The sequence below is a fragment of the Cynara cardunculus genome, assembly GCF_001531365.2.
Source record: "Cynara cardunculus var. scolymus isolate 2C chromosome LG 3, CcrdV1, whole genome shotgun sequence".
Lineage (NCBI taxonomy): Eukaryota > Viridiplantae > Streptophyta > Magnoliopsida > Asterales > Asteraceae > Cynara > Cynara cardunculus.
This window is the reverse complement of record NC_037530.1, coordinates 37,813,307-37,829,773: the sequence shown is the minus strand read 5'-3', so window position 1 is coordinate 37,829,773 and position 16,467 is coordinate 37,813,307. Positions and strand designations below refer to the sequence as shown.

Sequence of the window (16,467 nt, the reverse complement as noted above, 5' to 3'; positions counted from 1 at the left end):
TATATATGTATCTGTTTCCTTGGGCAATATCATCAACAGGCTAGTAGTTTCCTAATTTTATTAGTATTGATTGGATTGATTTTAGAGTAAACTACATTTTTATTAGGACACTTCTGTTTTCATGGCAGAGAACATGAGGAAGGGGCTTTTAGTAGTGATGATGACCTTGGTGCAATAGATTTAAATGAAGACTGGTTCAATAATGAGTTTTCCGRTGTCGATGAAGATGATGTCGCTAGTTTAGATCATCTATCGGACGGGGATGATGAAATTAGGGAAGTTCGATCAAATATGATGGATTTTAATAGTAAGCAAAAGAACAAAATTATAGAAGATTTTGAAGATGGAAATGAAATTGGTCCAATGGGTGTAGATGATAGTGTGGAAGTGGTGGAGGATGTACATACACAAACTTATCAACATGACGATTTTTTGACCGAGACATGCGAGGGGTATGATAGACATGCATTCATGGAAGAAGAAGTTGATTCGGAAAATGAAGTTCTCCGGACAAAGTCAAATGAGTTTCCTATACATAATCCCAATGTCCCTTGGAACGTAATGAAACCTTACTTGGGTGAAAKATATGCTTCTGTTTCTGAACTAAAGACATGCTTGACTAACTATGCTCTTGCAAATGGACTTCAACTTAGGTACGTTATTTATATCTTATTTTGTATATATACATTATTTAATTTGTGTTACTTGACACATATCCATAAATTTAGGTACAAAAAAAATTGCAAGGACAAGTTACTTGTTGTATGCGGACCAAAATCAGGATCAGAAAATGATTGTCCATGGAGGTTGTGGGCTAGTTGGATGTCGAAGGAAAGATCATTTCAAGTGAAGTCATTACACGATGATCATAGATGTGGAAGAAGTTACAATTTAGGTTCACTCGTCAATTCTAATTGGATCGCAAAGGTATATGGTAAGAAGATAAGACGAAATCCTTCTATAAAGTTAGTTGAATTAAAAGAATCAATTCTTAGAAAATACAAGTGCACAGTTCAGATAAGTCAATGTAGTAGGGCCAACGCAAAAGCTTTGGGAGGATTGGAAGAGTACCTAGTTGATCATTATGGAAAATTGTGGGACTATGGAGAAGAAATCATGAGGAGCAACCCAGGATCAACCGTCAAAATGAGTGTAGAGGTAGGGCCGGATGAGAAGAACTATTTTAAGAGGTTTTATGTTTGTTTGAAAGGTGTAAAAGATGGATGGTTGGCAGGCTGTAGAAAGTTCATTGGACTAGATGGATGTTTTTTGAAAACCCATTGCAAAGGAGAACTATTAAGCGCAGTAGGTAGGGACGCGRACAATCAAATCTAYCCACTTGCTTGGGCTGTAGTTGAAGTAGAATGTAAAGATAGTTGGAAGTKGTTCTTGGAATATTTGATGCAAGACATTGGATTAACAGATGGATTGRGGGTGACATTAATGTCAGATCAACACAAGGTAATCTAATTGTATTACTTTTTCCTTTACTWATTTGTTGTCTATTTTTATTGACTAGTTATCAACGTAAAAATATAGGGACTTATTGAAGCTGTAAAAGAAGTCTTCCCACTGGCTGAACATCGACAATGTGCTAGGCACATTTATGCAAATTTCAGGAAAAGGTTTACCGGAATCCAATTCAGGTCATTATTTTGGGCTGCATCAAAAGCGGGTACACCTCAGGAATTTAGATGTGTAATGCAAGAAGTGAAAGGCTTAAGTCATGAAGCTTATGATCGTCTCATGGAAAGAGATCCAAACACATGGTCAAGAGCCTTTTTCAAGACCGATACATCGTGTGATGCAGTTGAGAATGGAGTTAGTGAGTGTTTTAACTCATTAATTGTTTCAACAAGAAGGAAACCTATAATAACAATGCTTGAAGAGATAAGATTGACCATCATGGAAAGATTTGAGAAGATGGCCAAGAAAATTGAGAAATGGAATGGTGACATTTGTCCATCAATCAAAAAGAAAGTAGAGATAAACAAAGATCAAATGAGGTATGTTTTTTTTATTAATTTGTTTCATAAATGCGATAAATTATTTACCTAATATGTTTATTACATTATTATTATTCGCTTAGATTTTGGCAAGTTGTCCCGAATGGCGGGACTCTCTTTGAAGCAAAAAAGGGGCTTGACGGATACGTTGTYGATACGRATAAAATGACATGCACTTGCAGGATTTGGCAAGTCTCTGGAATTCCATGTGCTCACGCAGTTGCGGCTATCTATTTCATTAACCGAGACCCAGATAAGTATGTATCTCACTTTTTTTTCAAAATCATGTTTCATAAACACATACAACCATAGGGTCAATCCATTGAATGGCGTCAAACTTTGGCCGACCACAAATTTTGTCAAGCCTTTACCACCAAAATTTAGAAGAATGTTCAATATCTAGACGGAAGGATGCATGTGAAGGTGGTAGTAAAACTAGGACCAACAATTTTGGACATAATGAGGTAGGAAGAACAGGAAGGCAGATGACTTGCAAAAACTGTTGGAAGGTTGGACATAATTCAAGAGGTTGTAAAAACCAAAAAAAGGATGCACCTTCTATGCAAAAAAATCCGGTTGGTAGGCCTAGAGGCAGTGGTTCAAGTAGGGGTTCAAGAGGCAGTTCAGGGAGAGGTTCAAGCGGCAGGACTTCAAAGAGAAAGGGTTGGTCCAATTCCACCGATTGTGGTAAGTAAACCTTGTGATTCTTATGTTTTTTTATCAAATTTTCCCAATTTGTTATTCAAAAGTCATTAGGTAATTAACGTGACTTTTTTTTTATTTGAAGTTGAAGCAAAAGAAGGGGAAGAAACTGCGTCTAAAAGGACTAAGTGAAGTCGGGTGTAATATTGGTTGGGCATTAACAAAGTATAGTAGCATTTTGGTTTATAATTGATAGCGGTGTTATGTTATTGTCCTTTTATTATAATTGATACGTCATTTTTGTAAAATATTTAACCATCTGGAATATTTTTGTTAATTAATTTATCAAATGTTTAGCAATGATTATMAATGTTTTTATTATTTGATATTGTTTAGTGAATTAAAATTTAAACAAATAATAGGCCTAAAGATGTAATTTTTCTTAATTGAAAAATACGTATTTCACAAAARAATAAAATTAAAAGAACGATATGGATTTTTTAACTGAAAAAAATACAAATTTAAAAAAAAATGATGTGGAATTTTCCTTAATTGAAGAAAATACAGATATCTAAAAAAANAAATGATGTGGAATTTTCCTTAATTGAAGAAAATACAGATATCTAAAAAAAATTAAAAATGACATGGATTTTTTTTTCTTAGATGGCATTGATAAAAAAAATAAAAAAATGCCACATCAATAAAAACCTAATCTTAGTCAGCATTTGTAAGTCATCAGGTAGACCAGGTACTTAAAAGATTGATATTTTACAATTGAGGTACCAAAATATAGGTTTTAAAAGTATGTTACCCAAAATAGGAATTAGATGAAAGTACATTACTTTTTAATGTAATTTGCCCTTTTAACAATTCTAACATTAACTATATTATTAAAATATTCAGTACATTTAATAAAATGGATTGAGTGCTAGAAGAAATCAACCTAGTAGTTTATTTCCATCTATAGTGACTCCAAGTACGTATAATACAAGAAAACATGTTTAAACTGTATGACAAAAAATGCTCAAATTTAAGCGCTGTTTATCAAACATTTACCCGTTAAGTGCTTATCGGTAAAATTTAACACTATTATGTACTTACCAGGTAATATTTTAGTCCACCAAAACAATATTGTATTCAACAATTTACTCAATCAGTGCTTACCGTGGTAAGAGTCGTCGCCTTCACTTGCCGGATAAGACTCTTGGTCCTTGTTTTGTTCTTACCGGGTAAGATTCTTGGTCCTTACTATATTCATACGATGAGGTAATATTACTTGATAAGCGCTTACCCGGATAAACATTTGGTAAACAGCCCCTTAGACTAAAAACAATCTCATACACACATTCTCTAAATAATAGATGATTGTAATGCAAGCGGATCGGCCTCGAAATACCATATGGATCGAAGATGAATGCCTCGTCATCGCTCACGGGCATTTCATTCGTGATCATATATGATTAGGGTTGTGCAAACACCGAAGGGTTCAAAACCCGAGCCGGAGCCCAAACCGTGCAAAACCAAAATGTCCGAACATCTAAAAGTCCGAAACCAGACTTTTTGGTTTGCCCACTTGAAACCGCCCGATCACAGTGGGTCCCAAAAAATGGTACAAAGAAATAATAGAACTCAAGAAATTTTCATTCAATATCCATTTGGTCGTAGCACGCTTCTAAACTATACAAACTAGATATGCATCTAAACCAAGCTTCGATTTGCATCATATATAATTGACGATATCGAGCTCGAACCGTCTACTCATCGACATCGGGACCACATTCGACCTCTCGTAATTTCAACAACAGAAATAACACGATCCCGCATACAAACCCTAATGCGGCACTCGACCCCGTGAGCGATATAGCCGCACAAACGAGCATTACAAATGACTCTTCTTTCGTATGCATATCCTTCGACGCCATCGCTAACTCTATTCCTGCAAACAAAAGTAATGCCCCTAAAATCCCGACCGGGAACTGGTTCAAGATTCTAACAAACGAGTTCCCGAATAACAATCCGAGCACTAATTTCCCGGCTCCTAATAGCACGACCGAAGCTCCGGTACGGCCGCCGAATCGGTACTGACCGGCTAATCCACCGGCTCCGTGACACACCGGCATTGCCCCGAACCAACAACCCACTAGATTCATTAGTCCCACACTCATTGATACGGCGGTAACCGATGCTTCATGCTCCGGGAACAAGTCGTCGGAGAGTTTACACACCGCAATCACCGAATTCAACACGGATAACGGGATTTGAGGCACCGCCGCCCGGAGAAACCCGGTTTTCATATCGTCCCAGGTGATCTTCAAAACGTGAAACTTCGAAGGACCTAACTGGAGGTCGTTGATGATCGTCGGGTCTATAACGAAACAAAGTATTATTCCGATCAAAAAGACGATCAAAGCAGCAGGAATGGATGAAAGTATCTGAAGCCTCCGGCGGACCCGTCGTTTTCCGGCAACAGTTTCCCTGTTCTGATAGGTTTCTCCTGAGCCGGTGGTGATGATTAGGAAGACGATCGAAGAAAGCGCTACAATAAGACCATCGAGGCCCAGCCACGATCGGGAACCGCCCTGTTTGTTTCCGGCGAAATCTTGGTTATATCGAACGTATTTAATAGCAGTGAAGGCGAACGAGAGACCTTGAGAGAGCTGTACACCGCGGACTACTGGAAGAGGGATGAAGCGGTAGAGGAAGGACATGAGACCGGTGGCACCGAGGAAGAGGAGGACGGAGGCGGTGCAGATTCCGGCGGCGGCGATTTGGGAGAGAGTGAGAAGTGGGGATTCGGAGATAGCGACGGCGGCGATGGACTTCATGGGTTGCACAGGCATCGGGATGCCAAATAGAAGGCCGGTGGCGATGTTGTATAAAGCGGTGAAGATGAGGGTGGTGCCGAGATCGAGGTTCGAGACGAGGGTGAGGGCTAGGACGATCGGGATGTAGGTGCCGAGGTCGCCGACTGAACCGCCGAGTTCTGACCATAAGGTGGTTTTGTGGAGGCAGAGGGAGGAGGTGGCGTTGGATGGGATTTGACGCCACCACTGACGGCGGTGGTGGAGGAGTGGGGTGGTGGTTGGCGATTCTTCGTCCATGTTCGCCGGAAATAGAGTTCCCCTTTCCTGCTTCTAGACTGAATAGACCGGTTGACCCGAGGAGTTTTTCGCATTTATAGTGATATTCACACAAATGGCCCTTGAACTATTATATAAGTACGTTTATGGTCCCTTAAGTTTTGAAAATCACATCTATAACCTTCTCAGGTAGGAGTGTGCAAAACCCGAATAGTTCAAAATCCGAATCCAAACCCGAACCGAAAATAGTATGTTTATGCAAAAACAGAGTACCCCAAAAATCCGAAACCCGACTTTATTTATTTACATAACAACAGGACGCTAAAACGAGTGTACGAACACGCTCTAACCTAAGCGTAGGGGATGTTTGGCTATAAGTATTAAGCAGTCATTAATGGAATTGAATATAAAAAAATGTTTAATTATAATATAATGGGTTTATTCCCTCATAAGGCAAAATTTTCATTCCAGGTTAAACTGGAGGATAAAAATTTATTCACATTTCATTCCTTTACCTAAACCAAACGGTCTCTAAATCTGCCTTCTTGTCCAAATACCCTTTTATGTTACGAAAATAATCCAAACGAATTACACAAATGTTACCAAAATTAAACCTTTTTTTCCATCAAGGAGTGAAGCGCACAAATGATCATATTTGATGGGTTAGTTTTGCTTGGTCGTAAAGATGCAGGGGGTGGAATGGAAATTGTAGATGGTTAATGATTGGTGTGGCTCCTGAATTGCATCGAGAGTCAGATGGGAATGGGTCATGGGTGCAGTCATTGGCTGGACATGGAAGCGAGAGGGTTTGGTTCAGTCAGTATCATCTGGTCACTCTGGAAATTTCCAAGACCCACAAGGGCATAACTGTAAATTTCCAATATTCCATCTTATCTTACGTGGGTATCATGTCAAAACGTGTATTAAGTAAATACGTAAAATAAGATATTCTATTTTTTAAAGTGGATCGTTCGCCTTCGCTCGTCTGTTGTTGACTGATCGCTCGTTGATATTGAAAAAGGAGGGGTTCATCTCACTACTCGTAATCCTATAAATTCGAGCCAAGTAATTGCAAGAAATGGAATTGTGATGAGCCAAAAGTTAGAATATTGCCTAACCACTTGTTTTCGTCTCCCGTAACCCCAAGAAACATCCGTTTGCTGCTAAGGATTATAATTGGCCGAAACCATAGCGTTGTTATAAGCGGGTCTAGGTGGAAAAGGACTTGAACCAAGACCTAAAGCTGAACCACTAAAGGAACCTCTTTCCGTTGTTAAAGACTCCTAGTAGCAAACTAGTATAAAAGGGCCCCATAGAGATGCAGGAGCCGTCGGCCGGATTGACCAAACAAATGATAGGCGCAGAGGGATCAAAAGAGCTTATCTCCCCACTGCCCTCCATTCCCCTGGCACAACACACACACACACACACATGTACTGACATACACACACGAACCCATATGGAACAATTATCTCTTTAGGGTTCTGATGTTTATGTAAGAGCATCTTTAATAAATTTCTCTAAATTTCTCAAAAATATAGAATTTAAATTTAAATTCAACTTCAATAGGTCCTCGGTCCTCCCCTCGCTCGTTGCCACTGCCCACTCGGCAATCGCAATCTCCTCCAGCCCTCTGTCGGTCTGCCTTTCTACCTGTCGACGACTCAAGTCCTCGACGTCCTCCAGCGGTCCAGCCCTCTGCCTTTCAGCCGACGCCTCCTGTAGTCATGTTTGACCTGGGACGGGATGTTAATCCCCGTACCCGCCGGGGATCAGGGCCGGGGGTTGTTACTAAAAACCGGGGTTGGGGTCGGGGATTACAAACCTCGCCCCATCCCCACCCCATTGCCATGCCTACTAGTTTTTTGTCTGTAATCCCTTGCTTATGGCTATTACCGATAATTCATATCCTTCATCTTCGGTCTTCCTGCTGTCATGGAATGACACAATCTATCCCTTTCATTAAATTTGAATAGCGTTTCATTCCAAATTTATCTAAAATATAAATATGTATATATATAAATATGTATATATATATATAGATATTACAACCCGAGTATTAAATAACGGAAGAAAAATTACAGTCTGTAAATAATTATTGCAACCCGACATTATTATTTTTATAATACAACACGTTAGACAAAAAAAATAACGTTACGATCGAACTCAAGACATGGATTGCCTCCATTTTCTTGAATTCTTGCTTCTTCCCTTTTTACCGTTCACAGGAGTCTGCCTTCCGATACTACTCGAATTGAACCCTGTTCCTTCTAAGCTCTCGTTAGCCACTTCTACGCTTATATCCCTTAGAGTCGTCGACATTGCGAATTTCCTCCAGCTGAAGAACCCTTTCTTCTTTTCCGACAACTTTTCAATTTGCGACTGCATCATATGACACTGCCTCTCAAGCTTCGACACGTTTTCTTTTAGCTTCTTGATTTCCATTTGTTGAATCATCGCAAGTTCTCTCGACGAATGGCACCGTTCGTGTGGGTCCAACCCTGGGTTCGGACTCTTGGTGATGCTGAACGACCGGCTCCAGTCAATGTGAGAATGGAGTTTGGTTTGTTCTGAAAAGAGGACTTGGATTACAGATCTCACCGGTAAACGGTCGTTCTGGGCTGCGTGCAGAGACGCTTCAATAGATAACTTCTGACTGTCGATTAATCTGCATAACGTCTTTCTTTCTTGTTTCGTCACGTTCACGTGCATCTACACGAAATACGTATTCTCGTAATTTGTACTAAAATACTATGATTTTAAATAAATAATTATGATGATTTAAGGTTACAAATATATAAAAACAAGTAGTCATATTCATCACGGGAGGCCCAAAAAGGCCAATTTGTACTTCCAATGTGCCACCACTATTATCTCCTTTATACCTATCATTTGGTGGTGATCATAATTGACAACACAAAAGCATTTATAAGAGATTAATTTTAATGAATAAATAATTATTTTTAAAATAATATATTTTAGTTTTTCCTTTAAGAAAATTATCAAAAATAGCTATTTTACCGAACACTTATTCGACTAAGTCAATATTACCTTATTGGATGAATATGGTAATAACCAAAAATTTTATGTAAGAGCGAGATAAGGACCAAGAGTCTTACCCGGTAAGTGAGTGCGACGACTCTTACCGGGTAAATTGTTGCATACAATGCCGTTTTAGTATACTACAATCATACTCAGTAAGTAAGTGATAGTGTTGAATTCTACCAGTAAACGTTTACTGGGTAAGTTTTTGCAACTAGCATTTTAACAATTTGAAACTGTACACTTACATTTAGACAAACCAAAATAAAGAATGTAGACATTTATGGCTTGTTTGTTAGCAGCTTAATGAAATTAATAGTATACACAATTTATTCAATTAACTATACATCACTGTTTTGTAGTGGCTTAATTATATAGAAAATGACTTATTCAATAAGCTTACTATAAGGACTTTTTATGTAAAACGCCAAGCTTTTCCAAACCTTCCATTTATGAAGAAAAAAGAAAACAGTACTTAATTGAAAACTAACAAAACAACCTTAGTTTAGGAAGGAGGGATTAACATTTATTTTTTAGCAACTTAATAGGTTTAATAGAACTCACAACTTATTAATCAGCTATATATAACTATTGGATACCGACTTATTCGGTATGTTTTTAGAGAGAGGTTTATATGACTTAATGAAAAACCAACTAAACGGTTAATATGAGACGGAGGGAGTAGAGAGTTAAAACGACTTACTTTTAAATAAGTATCAATGGCACGGTATAGACCATCGTCAGTGGCACGTGCTTGCGGAGGAACAGCGCCGGCGAGCTCCATAAACTCCGGCAATGCCAGCTCAGAATCGAGGGCAGCTTCAGCTAAGTAAGCATCTACAAGCTTTGCAACCTTAAAAATTCCGACGCCACTTCTCAAACCTTCAATGTCCAATTCCACATACCTCTTAACCAATCGGAGCATCAGTTCGACGTCGAGCAACGTGCCTCTCACGTGACTAAAACACGGTATCATCAGCTCCTTCAGCGCCGCTTGGTCCAGCCGCCACGCCACCCGTTTCTCGAGCTCTTCTCGATAATTCGAATCGACACCCAACATGTTGGCTTTCTTAAGCAGCCGGAGAAGAAAGCTGCAGGGAACGGCGTCTTTTTCCGGTGGGAGAACCGTGACTATCGTCTCGAGGAAAAACCTTTTCTTCAGCCAGGACGCGGTGGCGCTTTCCGGCGGAGATTGGAGGAGGTCGTTGATAACGGGGGATTGTGGTGGCTCGGCGGAGAGTTCGGGTATCCACTTGGAAGCGTAATGGGTAATGATGGAGCCGATTAGGTCAGGTCGGACTCCTTTGGATTTGATGCCGGAGAGGGTTTTGACGAATTGATCGATGTCGAGAATGGAGGCGTCGTCTAACCAGCATCTGGCGGCGAGTGATGTTGGTTTGTCGTCGGGAAAAATGGCGGTTTCCGGTGAGGATTGGTGGTTCATTGTGGTGGAGGAATTTGGTTGGGGGGACTAACGAGGTGGGTGGTCTCATGTTATGTCCTTTTTACATGGTATATGGCCGCATGTGGATAAAAAGAAACACGGACCACATAATTCTTTACGTGAATGTTCGTATAATTACTACTCTTTTAAAAGTTTTATCGTAACATTTTCTATCTGACAGATTCTATATAATTTCTTCCGGTAACAAATCTATAGTAGAGCATACGGTGGTACGTGCCATCGTATTATTCTTTCGTCGAAGCGTAAAAAAATTTATGTTTGTGAAAGGTACAACCGTATTTTTTTATTATGTGTCACCGTATGTATTTTGAAGCTACAATGAAAATAAGTTTCATTTGGTAGAGTTGGTTTGCAAAACTTTTATTCCATCCCATACTAAAATTGGAATCCTGTTAGTACAATTTTCTTAGTCAAATGGTGTTATTTTTTTGGAAAAAAAATTGTACATTTGTTTTTTATGGTCAAATGATGCTACCGTTTGAAACTTTTACCCGGTATTTTTTATAGTCAAACGGTGTTACCGTTTGAAAAAAAATTCTGGATCCGTCCTTGATTTTCTTCAAAGTAAAAAGTTTAAAATTTTAAGATAAAGAAACTGTTGGAGTATTATAGTGAACAAAACGTTGGTTTTTTTTTTTTTTTTGTTTTAGATAAGCAGTTGGAGATGCTCTCATGGGTCATGGCATCAAGTAGGGGTGCTCAAAAACCCAACAAACCCGATCAACTCAACCCAATCGAACGTGAAATAACTCGACCCGAAACAACCCGATGTGTAATCGAGTTGTAAAATTTCCAAGCCGTAAGTATTATGTTACTATTATTTGAATTCAACCCAAACCGATGAACCCAATATCATTTTATTTTTTGAATTTAATATGATTGTTGAATTTCTATTAATATATACATTAGACAATTAAACTATCACGTAAGCTCTTCATATACATGTATTTTCAATCTATTCACATCTTTATATAATTCATTCGTATATATGTTCAATAACTGTGAACAATATATGTAAATTGAAAAAATTAGCTGAATGTGATATACGTAAGAAGTATGAATAAGCTGTATCAAATGGTTGATGATAAAAAAAAGAAATTATAAGTAGAGAAATAACATATTCAAGGTTAGAAAATTATTTTAATGTACCAAAGTATCAATTTGACCAACCCGTACGATTTGGGTTGGGTTGGGTTAGGTTGGATCGAACTTTGGTTTGGGTTGGATTGAGTGAAAAAAAATTCAAACTGCAAGCATTGGGTTGTATTGTTCAAATTTCTTCAATCCAATCAACCCAAACCATGAACACCCCCTAACATCAAGTGCATCTATTAACATATTAAATATGGGTTTTTGAAAAGCACTTTCACATTTTTGAGACCTAAGTTTGTCTGTGTTTGGGATCTAACTTATATACCCTAACTTGTAATTTCAACAGTTGTCATGGCATGTTGTGGTTTAATACTTATATTTCACGTCATATTAAATTTGTGGTACGTGCAGGCTTAATGTGCGGTTTTTTTGTAACACGATATTTGATTTTTTTTTTTTTAATTTTTTGATGTTTTATTTGTTAGGTTTTATTTTGAGACAAATTAAAATAATAATGTAGACTTTTATTTTGAGACCAAAGTAATATTTACCGATAATAAATTTTATATTTTAAAGATTATATATTAATTATATAATTAAAATATTTTATATATATAATAAAAATATTTAAAAAATTGTTAATAGAAATATAATAATTATTTTTCTCTCATAAATTATAATAATCATTTTTATTAGTGCTTTAAATTTGAAAATTTCATTCTCTAATTCATGTTTTTTTATTTTCATTTTAAAGAATATATTAAGATGTCCAAAATCTTCATTTTCTTTATTTTAAAAAATATGTCAAAGTCTGAAATTTGAATCAATAAAATTGTTTGTTTTTGTAAACTGATAAACGTCTGAATTTTTTTAAATTATATATTTTACACATTAAAAATTATAGTGTTGAATTTATGGATAAATTTATACAATCACATATTTATTCACCATCATTATGAAATTTACATCTAAATCATATAATTAACATTCATTTAAACGAAAATATTTCCTTAACGATATTTAACATATTTAAATCCTATTAAAATGCATCAACTAAGAGAGATAATGATAGATTTGGTAAGGATTGATTGAGAGAAATGATCAATTAAGGTTAATCGATCAAGAACCCCGTTGTTGAAGGTTTGAAGAACAATAAAAGGCAAATAAGAGGTTGATTTACCTCTTACCAAATAAGAAGACAATAAGACATGAGTGTCTCTAAAAAATTCGAAAAAAACAAATAGGAAGGCCATTTAAAAGCTCTTTTCTTGTGTTCTTGAGTACACGTTAGGATATTACTTCAGGGGCTATCCAAGCCATTGAGGAGTTTGCTCAAACTGTCTGAATGACCTTATCTCTTAATGAATCAAACATAAGAGACTGATAAGAGATTTTTTTTTATAAAAAAACAAACAGGGTCTAACTGTAAGCTAAATAATAGTTGGTCCTAGAAAAAAAAATCAAGTGGGAAACACATTAACTAGACCTATATTACGGTAATTTCTTAACGATTTTTCTAAAGTACATAATATTTACATACGACAAACCGAACAAATAAACTCACACATCTTCCTCACCTTTGGTGAAGTTTGAACCTTTGACCTCTTAGCAGACCAATAATTCATATACCGCTAGGTTAAAGGCCCTTTGGTTTTTTAACGATTTCTTAAGTGACATAGGATTTATTAACATGAAATTATGGTGGTTGTGAGTAACAAGATGCACACAATATTTATTTTCCTCACATAATTATGGGATTGAATTTCATTAATTTATAGAAGAATTTACAGATTACAGTTATAAAATCTAACTCTAGTTAAAACAAGATAACTACCAAGAGACTGTAACTGATTGGGAGACTTCTCTCACCTGTAATCTTTAACTGATTGGGAGACTTCTCTCACATGTAATCATTAACTAATTTATTGTTATTAGTTAATATGATTTTCTTAATGAGAAATTAGTTTTTGATAATTGCTAATATTACATTGGTACTGTTAACTAAAGTTACAGTGTAAGTGAAATTATAGAGTAACAGTTTTTAATAATAAACTGTTTTATATTACATCATGATTATTGTCATTGACAAGTCAAAATTAATTTGAACTCACAACTTCTAGTATCATTCAATGATACTACGAGTGAGATGTAATAGCTTTTTTTCAATGTAAAAAAAACATATCAGATTAAAACAACTACATTGTTAAAATATCCAAAAAAAAAAAGTTTACACTATAAAACAGTACAATAAACATCCCATTCTTCTTAAATATGCTGCTAAATTAATGGGGTGTTTAGTTCAAGCAAATGAATGGAAATGAAAATGAAAATGAATTTTCATTCCCCCAGTTTAACCTGGAATAAAAATTTGTCGCTTCTGGGGAAATAAACCCATTATATTATATAAAAAACAAACATTTTTTTTTATTTCCATTGATTACTGCTTAATACATCTAACTAAACATCCTTAAATATTTAAAAATACTTTTTCATAAAGAATAAAAACTAAACTAAGTTCACATGTTTGCATTTTGTTGTCGCTTAAAACTTTACAAATAAATTAATCCACTTAAAAGACCATAAAATTTTGGTCCCTTGGCTTTTAGTTTTTATTGGGTAAACTCCAAATAATTAATGTTTTATTTTAAAATATAAATAAAAATAAAATATTTTTTAAAATAAAGTAAACTCCACTCTGGTCCTTATTAAAAATGTACGCAGGTAAGATTGGACGGTTTATGGTATTTATACTACTTAATCTGATTATGACGGTTTAAACTTAATTTATTCAAAAATATAATCCAATCTAACCTGGCAACCCTGCCCTTGTGGGTTGAGACGGGTTGGATTGGTGGGTTAATAGCTACATAAATTTGACGAATGAAATATTTTATAGTACTTTAGTTTACAGGATCGAACCATAAAATGAAATATAAATTTTTACACATTATGAATATATAATAAATAGATATAAGTATTATTTTTTTTTATCGAAGTGATATATATTAGAGACGGGTTGGATTGGGTTGAGCTAGACTAACCTAATTTCAACCCTTGTAATTTACGGTTTTTACAGGTCGGGTTTAATTGATAAAGGATTGGATGGCTTAAACGATTTGACAATTTAGACGAGGGGCAATTCGGTCATTTTATATGTTTTTATTTTATTAAAAAAAATTAAGTGTGCAATATTTTAAAGCTTATGGGTCGTTTATCAAATGTTTATCGGGTAATCGCTTATCTACAAGAGTTACCATCCTCACTTACATTATCGGGTAACAATTCGACAATCAAATCAGATTGTATGTAAGGGTCTCTTACTTAATAAACGTTAGCCGAGTTGTGACCTTCTCTCGTCCTTACAACATAAAACCATCAGTTATTGTCAATGCCTCTTATCAGGTAAGATTGTCGATCGTTAACTTGTTCATCCAAGATGTTATAACATTGAACTTTTACAAGAAAAACATGGTGACGGTTTATGAAGGTAAGCATTCACAGTGTTTTTGCTGTGAAAGTTCGATGTTATTCCTACCTTTACAATGAGTTGTTGTAAAGTTTCAATGTTATTTTTTGATTTCACGGGTCTCACAAAAATATGTTGGTCTCATGTATTTACTTGGGATCACGTAAGACCAATCTATTTTTATGAGGCGTGTGAGACCATTTTTTTACACTTAAAACTTCACAGCAAAACGTTGGGAAGGTAACATTTACAGTGTTTTTACTGTGAATGTTCGATTTTTTTTTACATTCACAATGTTTTACTGTGAAATTTTAAGTGTAAAAAGTGGTATCACATGAACCTAACTCTATATAGACACACACACACACACATATACATAGGTTGGGTTCACGTAAGATCAGACTGTTTTTGTGAGACAACATTTTTACACTTGAAACTTCATAGCAAAACGCTGTGAAGGTAAAAAGAAATCGAACATTCACAGCAAAAACACCGTGAAAGTTACATTCACAACGTTTTGCTATGAAATTTCAAGTGTAAAAATATTGTTTCACGAAAACAACTTTGTCTTACATGATACCAAGTCTTTCTCTCTCTCTCTCTCTCTCTCTCTCTCTATATATATATATATATATATATATATATAAACGTTGTAAGGTTAAAATGTAAAATGATGATTCCATTTGTTGTAAAAATTGTGTGATAAAGATGTGGGCATGTAGCCATAATGGGCCAGGTGGGCCGGAATTGGGTCCGTACGGAGTAAGACAATATTCTTTTATTTCAATTAAGACCGGATCCGCAACCCGACACAATCCCATAAATGGATCTCTCCAAAATTGCTACAGTACCAAAACAATCGTTGTTCTTACATTGTATACAGTAATCATCAGAAAAAAACAAAAATCCAAATTCTAATAATACATCTTTTTCCCAAAAAAATATCAGATATCAGATATTATTATTATGTAGAGTTGGGTTCCGGTAAGAATAAGAGTTAGGATGTGACGAAAACATTCATATACTTTTATACACGTTTATTTACTTATTTTTATCATCATGACTGAAGCTTAACAAATTAATAGATGTGAAAAAGATTAAATATATGTAAAAGTTTATGAAAATATAAATTTGAAGATAAAAGTAGGTGAATATACTTGAAGAAAAATCAAGTTAGATTAAAAAGTTAACTCATCTAAAAGCTCAAAATGTCTATATATATATATATATATATATATATAGAGAGAGAGAGAGAGAGAGAGAGAGAGAGATGAACGATCATAATACAAACCATCCATATTTGAACAAACCGTGCAAACCGCCATTATCCGTCGATTTTATTGTTTTTTAATTTAATGATTTTGTTTCATTAAATTGTTTCATATAATACTTTTCTATATGAAGTTGTTTCATCTATGGTTACGAAATTGTTTCATATGATACTTATGAAATTGTTTCATTGACACTTATGAAATTTTAATGAAATTGTTTCATATGACACTTATGAAATTTTAATGAAATTGTTTCATGTATTTATTTAAAATTAATATAATGAAGATGGTAATATCCATGATTAACACCCTCCACATAAAAATGATTAATCAACATCTCATAATTAAAAAGATGAAAAATTATGATTGGTTGAATATGGTTTGTACGTTTTGTACAAATAAC

The 16,467-nt window shown here is 35.4% G+C and overlaps 3 protein-coding genes across 3 annotated transcripts in view; 1 reads left to right on the top strand and 2 right to left on the bottom strand.

Moving 5' to 3' along the window:
- The window catches only part of LOC112509225, a 4,571-nt gene extending 1,670 nt beyond the window's left edge, over nt 1–2,901 (top strand). The window contains exons 2-6 of the mRNA XM_025114082.1: nt 129–653; nt 729–1,461; nt 1,540–2,006; nt 2,090–2,267; nt 2,794–2,901. Coding sequence (XP_024969850.1) covers nt 129–653; nt 729–1,461; nt 1,540–2,006; nt 2,090–2,267; nt 2,794–2,901 — 2,011 coding nt within the window. The remainder of the gene's footprint in view (nt 1–128; nt 654–728; nt 1,462–1,539; nt 2,007–2,089; nt 2,268–2,793) is intronic.
- A 1,367-nt stretch (nt 2,902–4,268) lies between these two features.
- LOC112510070 (molybdate transporter 2) lies at nt 4,269–5,749 on the bottom strand. Its single transcript, XM_025115346.1, has one exon. It carries the CDS (start codon nt 5,747–5,749, stop codon nt 4,403–4,405), a length of 1,347 nt encoding a protein of 448 aa, XP_024971114.1. The 3' UTR covers nt 4,269–4,402.
- Nucleotides 5,750–7,785: 2,036 nt separating this feature from the next.
- On the bottom strand, nt 7,786–10,233 carry LOC112510093 (root phototropism protein 3-like). Its single transcript, XM_025115381.1, has 2 exons — nt 9,474–10,233; nt 7,786–8,440 (listed from the first exon to the last, which is right to left on the bottom strand). Exons 1-2 carry the CDS (start codon nt 10,212–10,214, stop codon nt 7,895–7,897), a joined length of 1,287 nt encoding a protein of 428 aa, XP_024971149.1. The 5' UTR covers nt 10,215–10,233; the 3' UTR covers nt 7,786–7,894.
- Nucleotides 10,234–16,467: the final 6,234 nt, after the last annotated feature.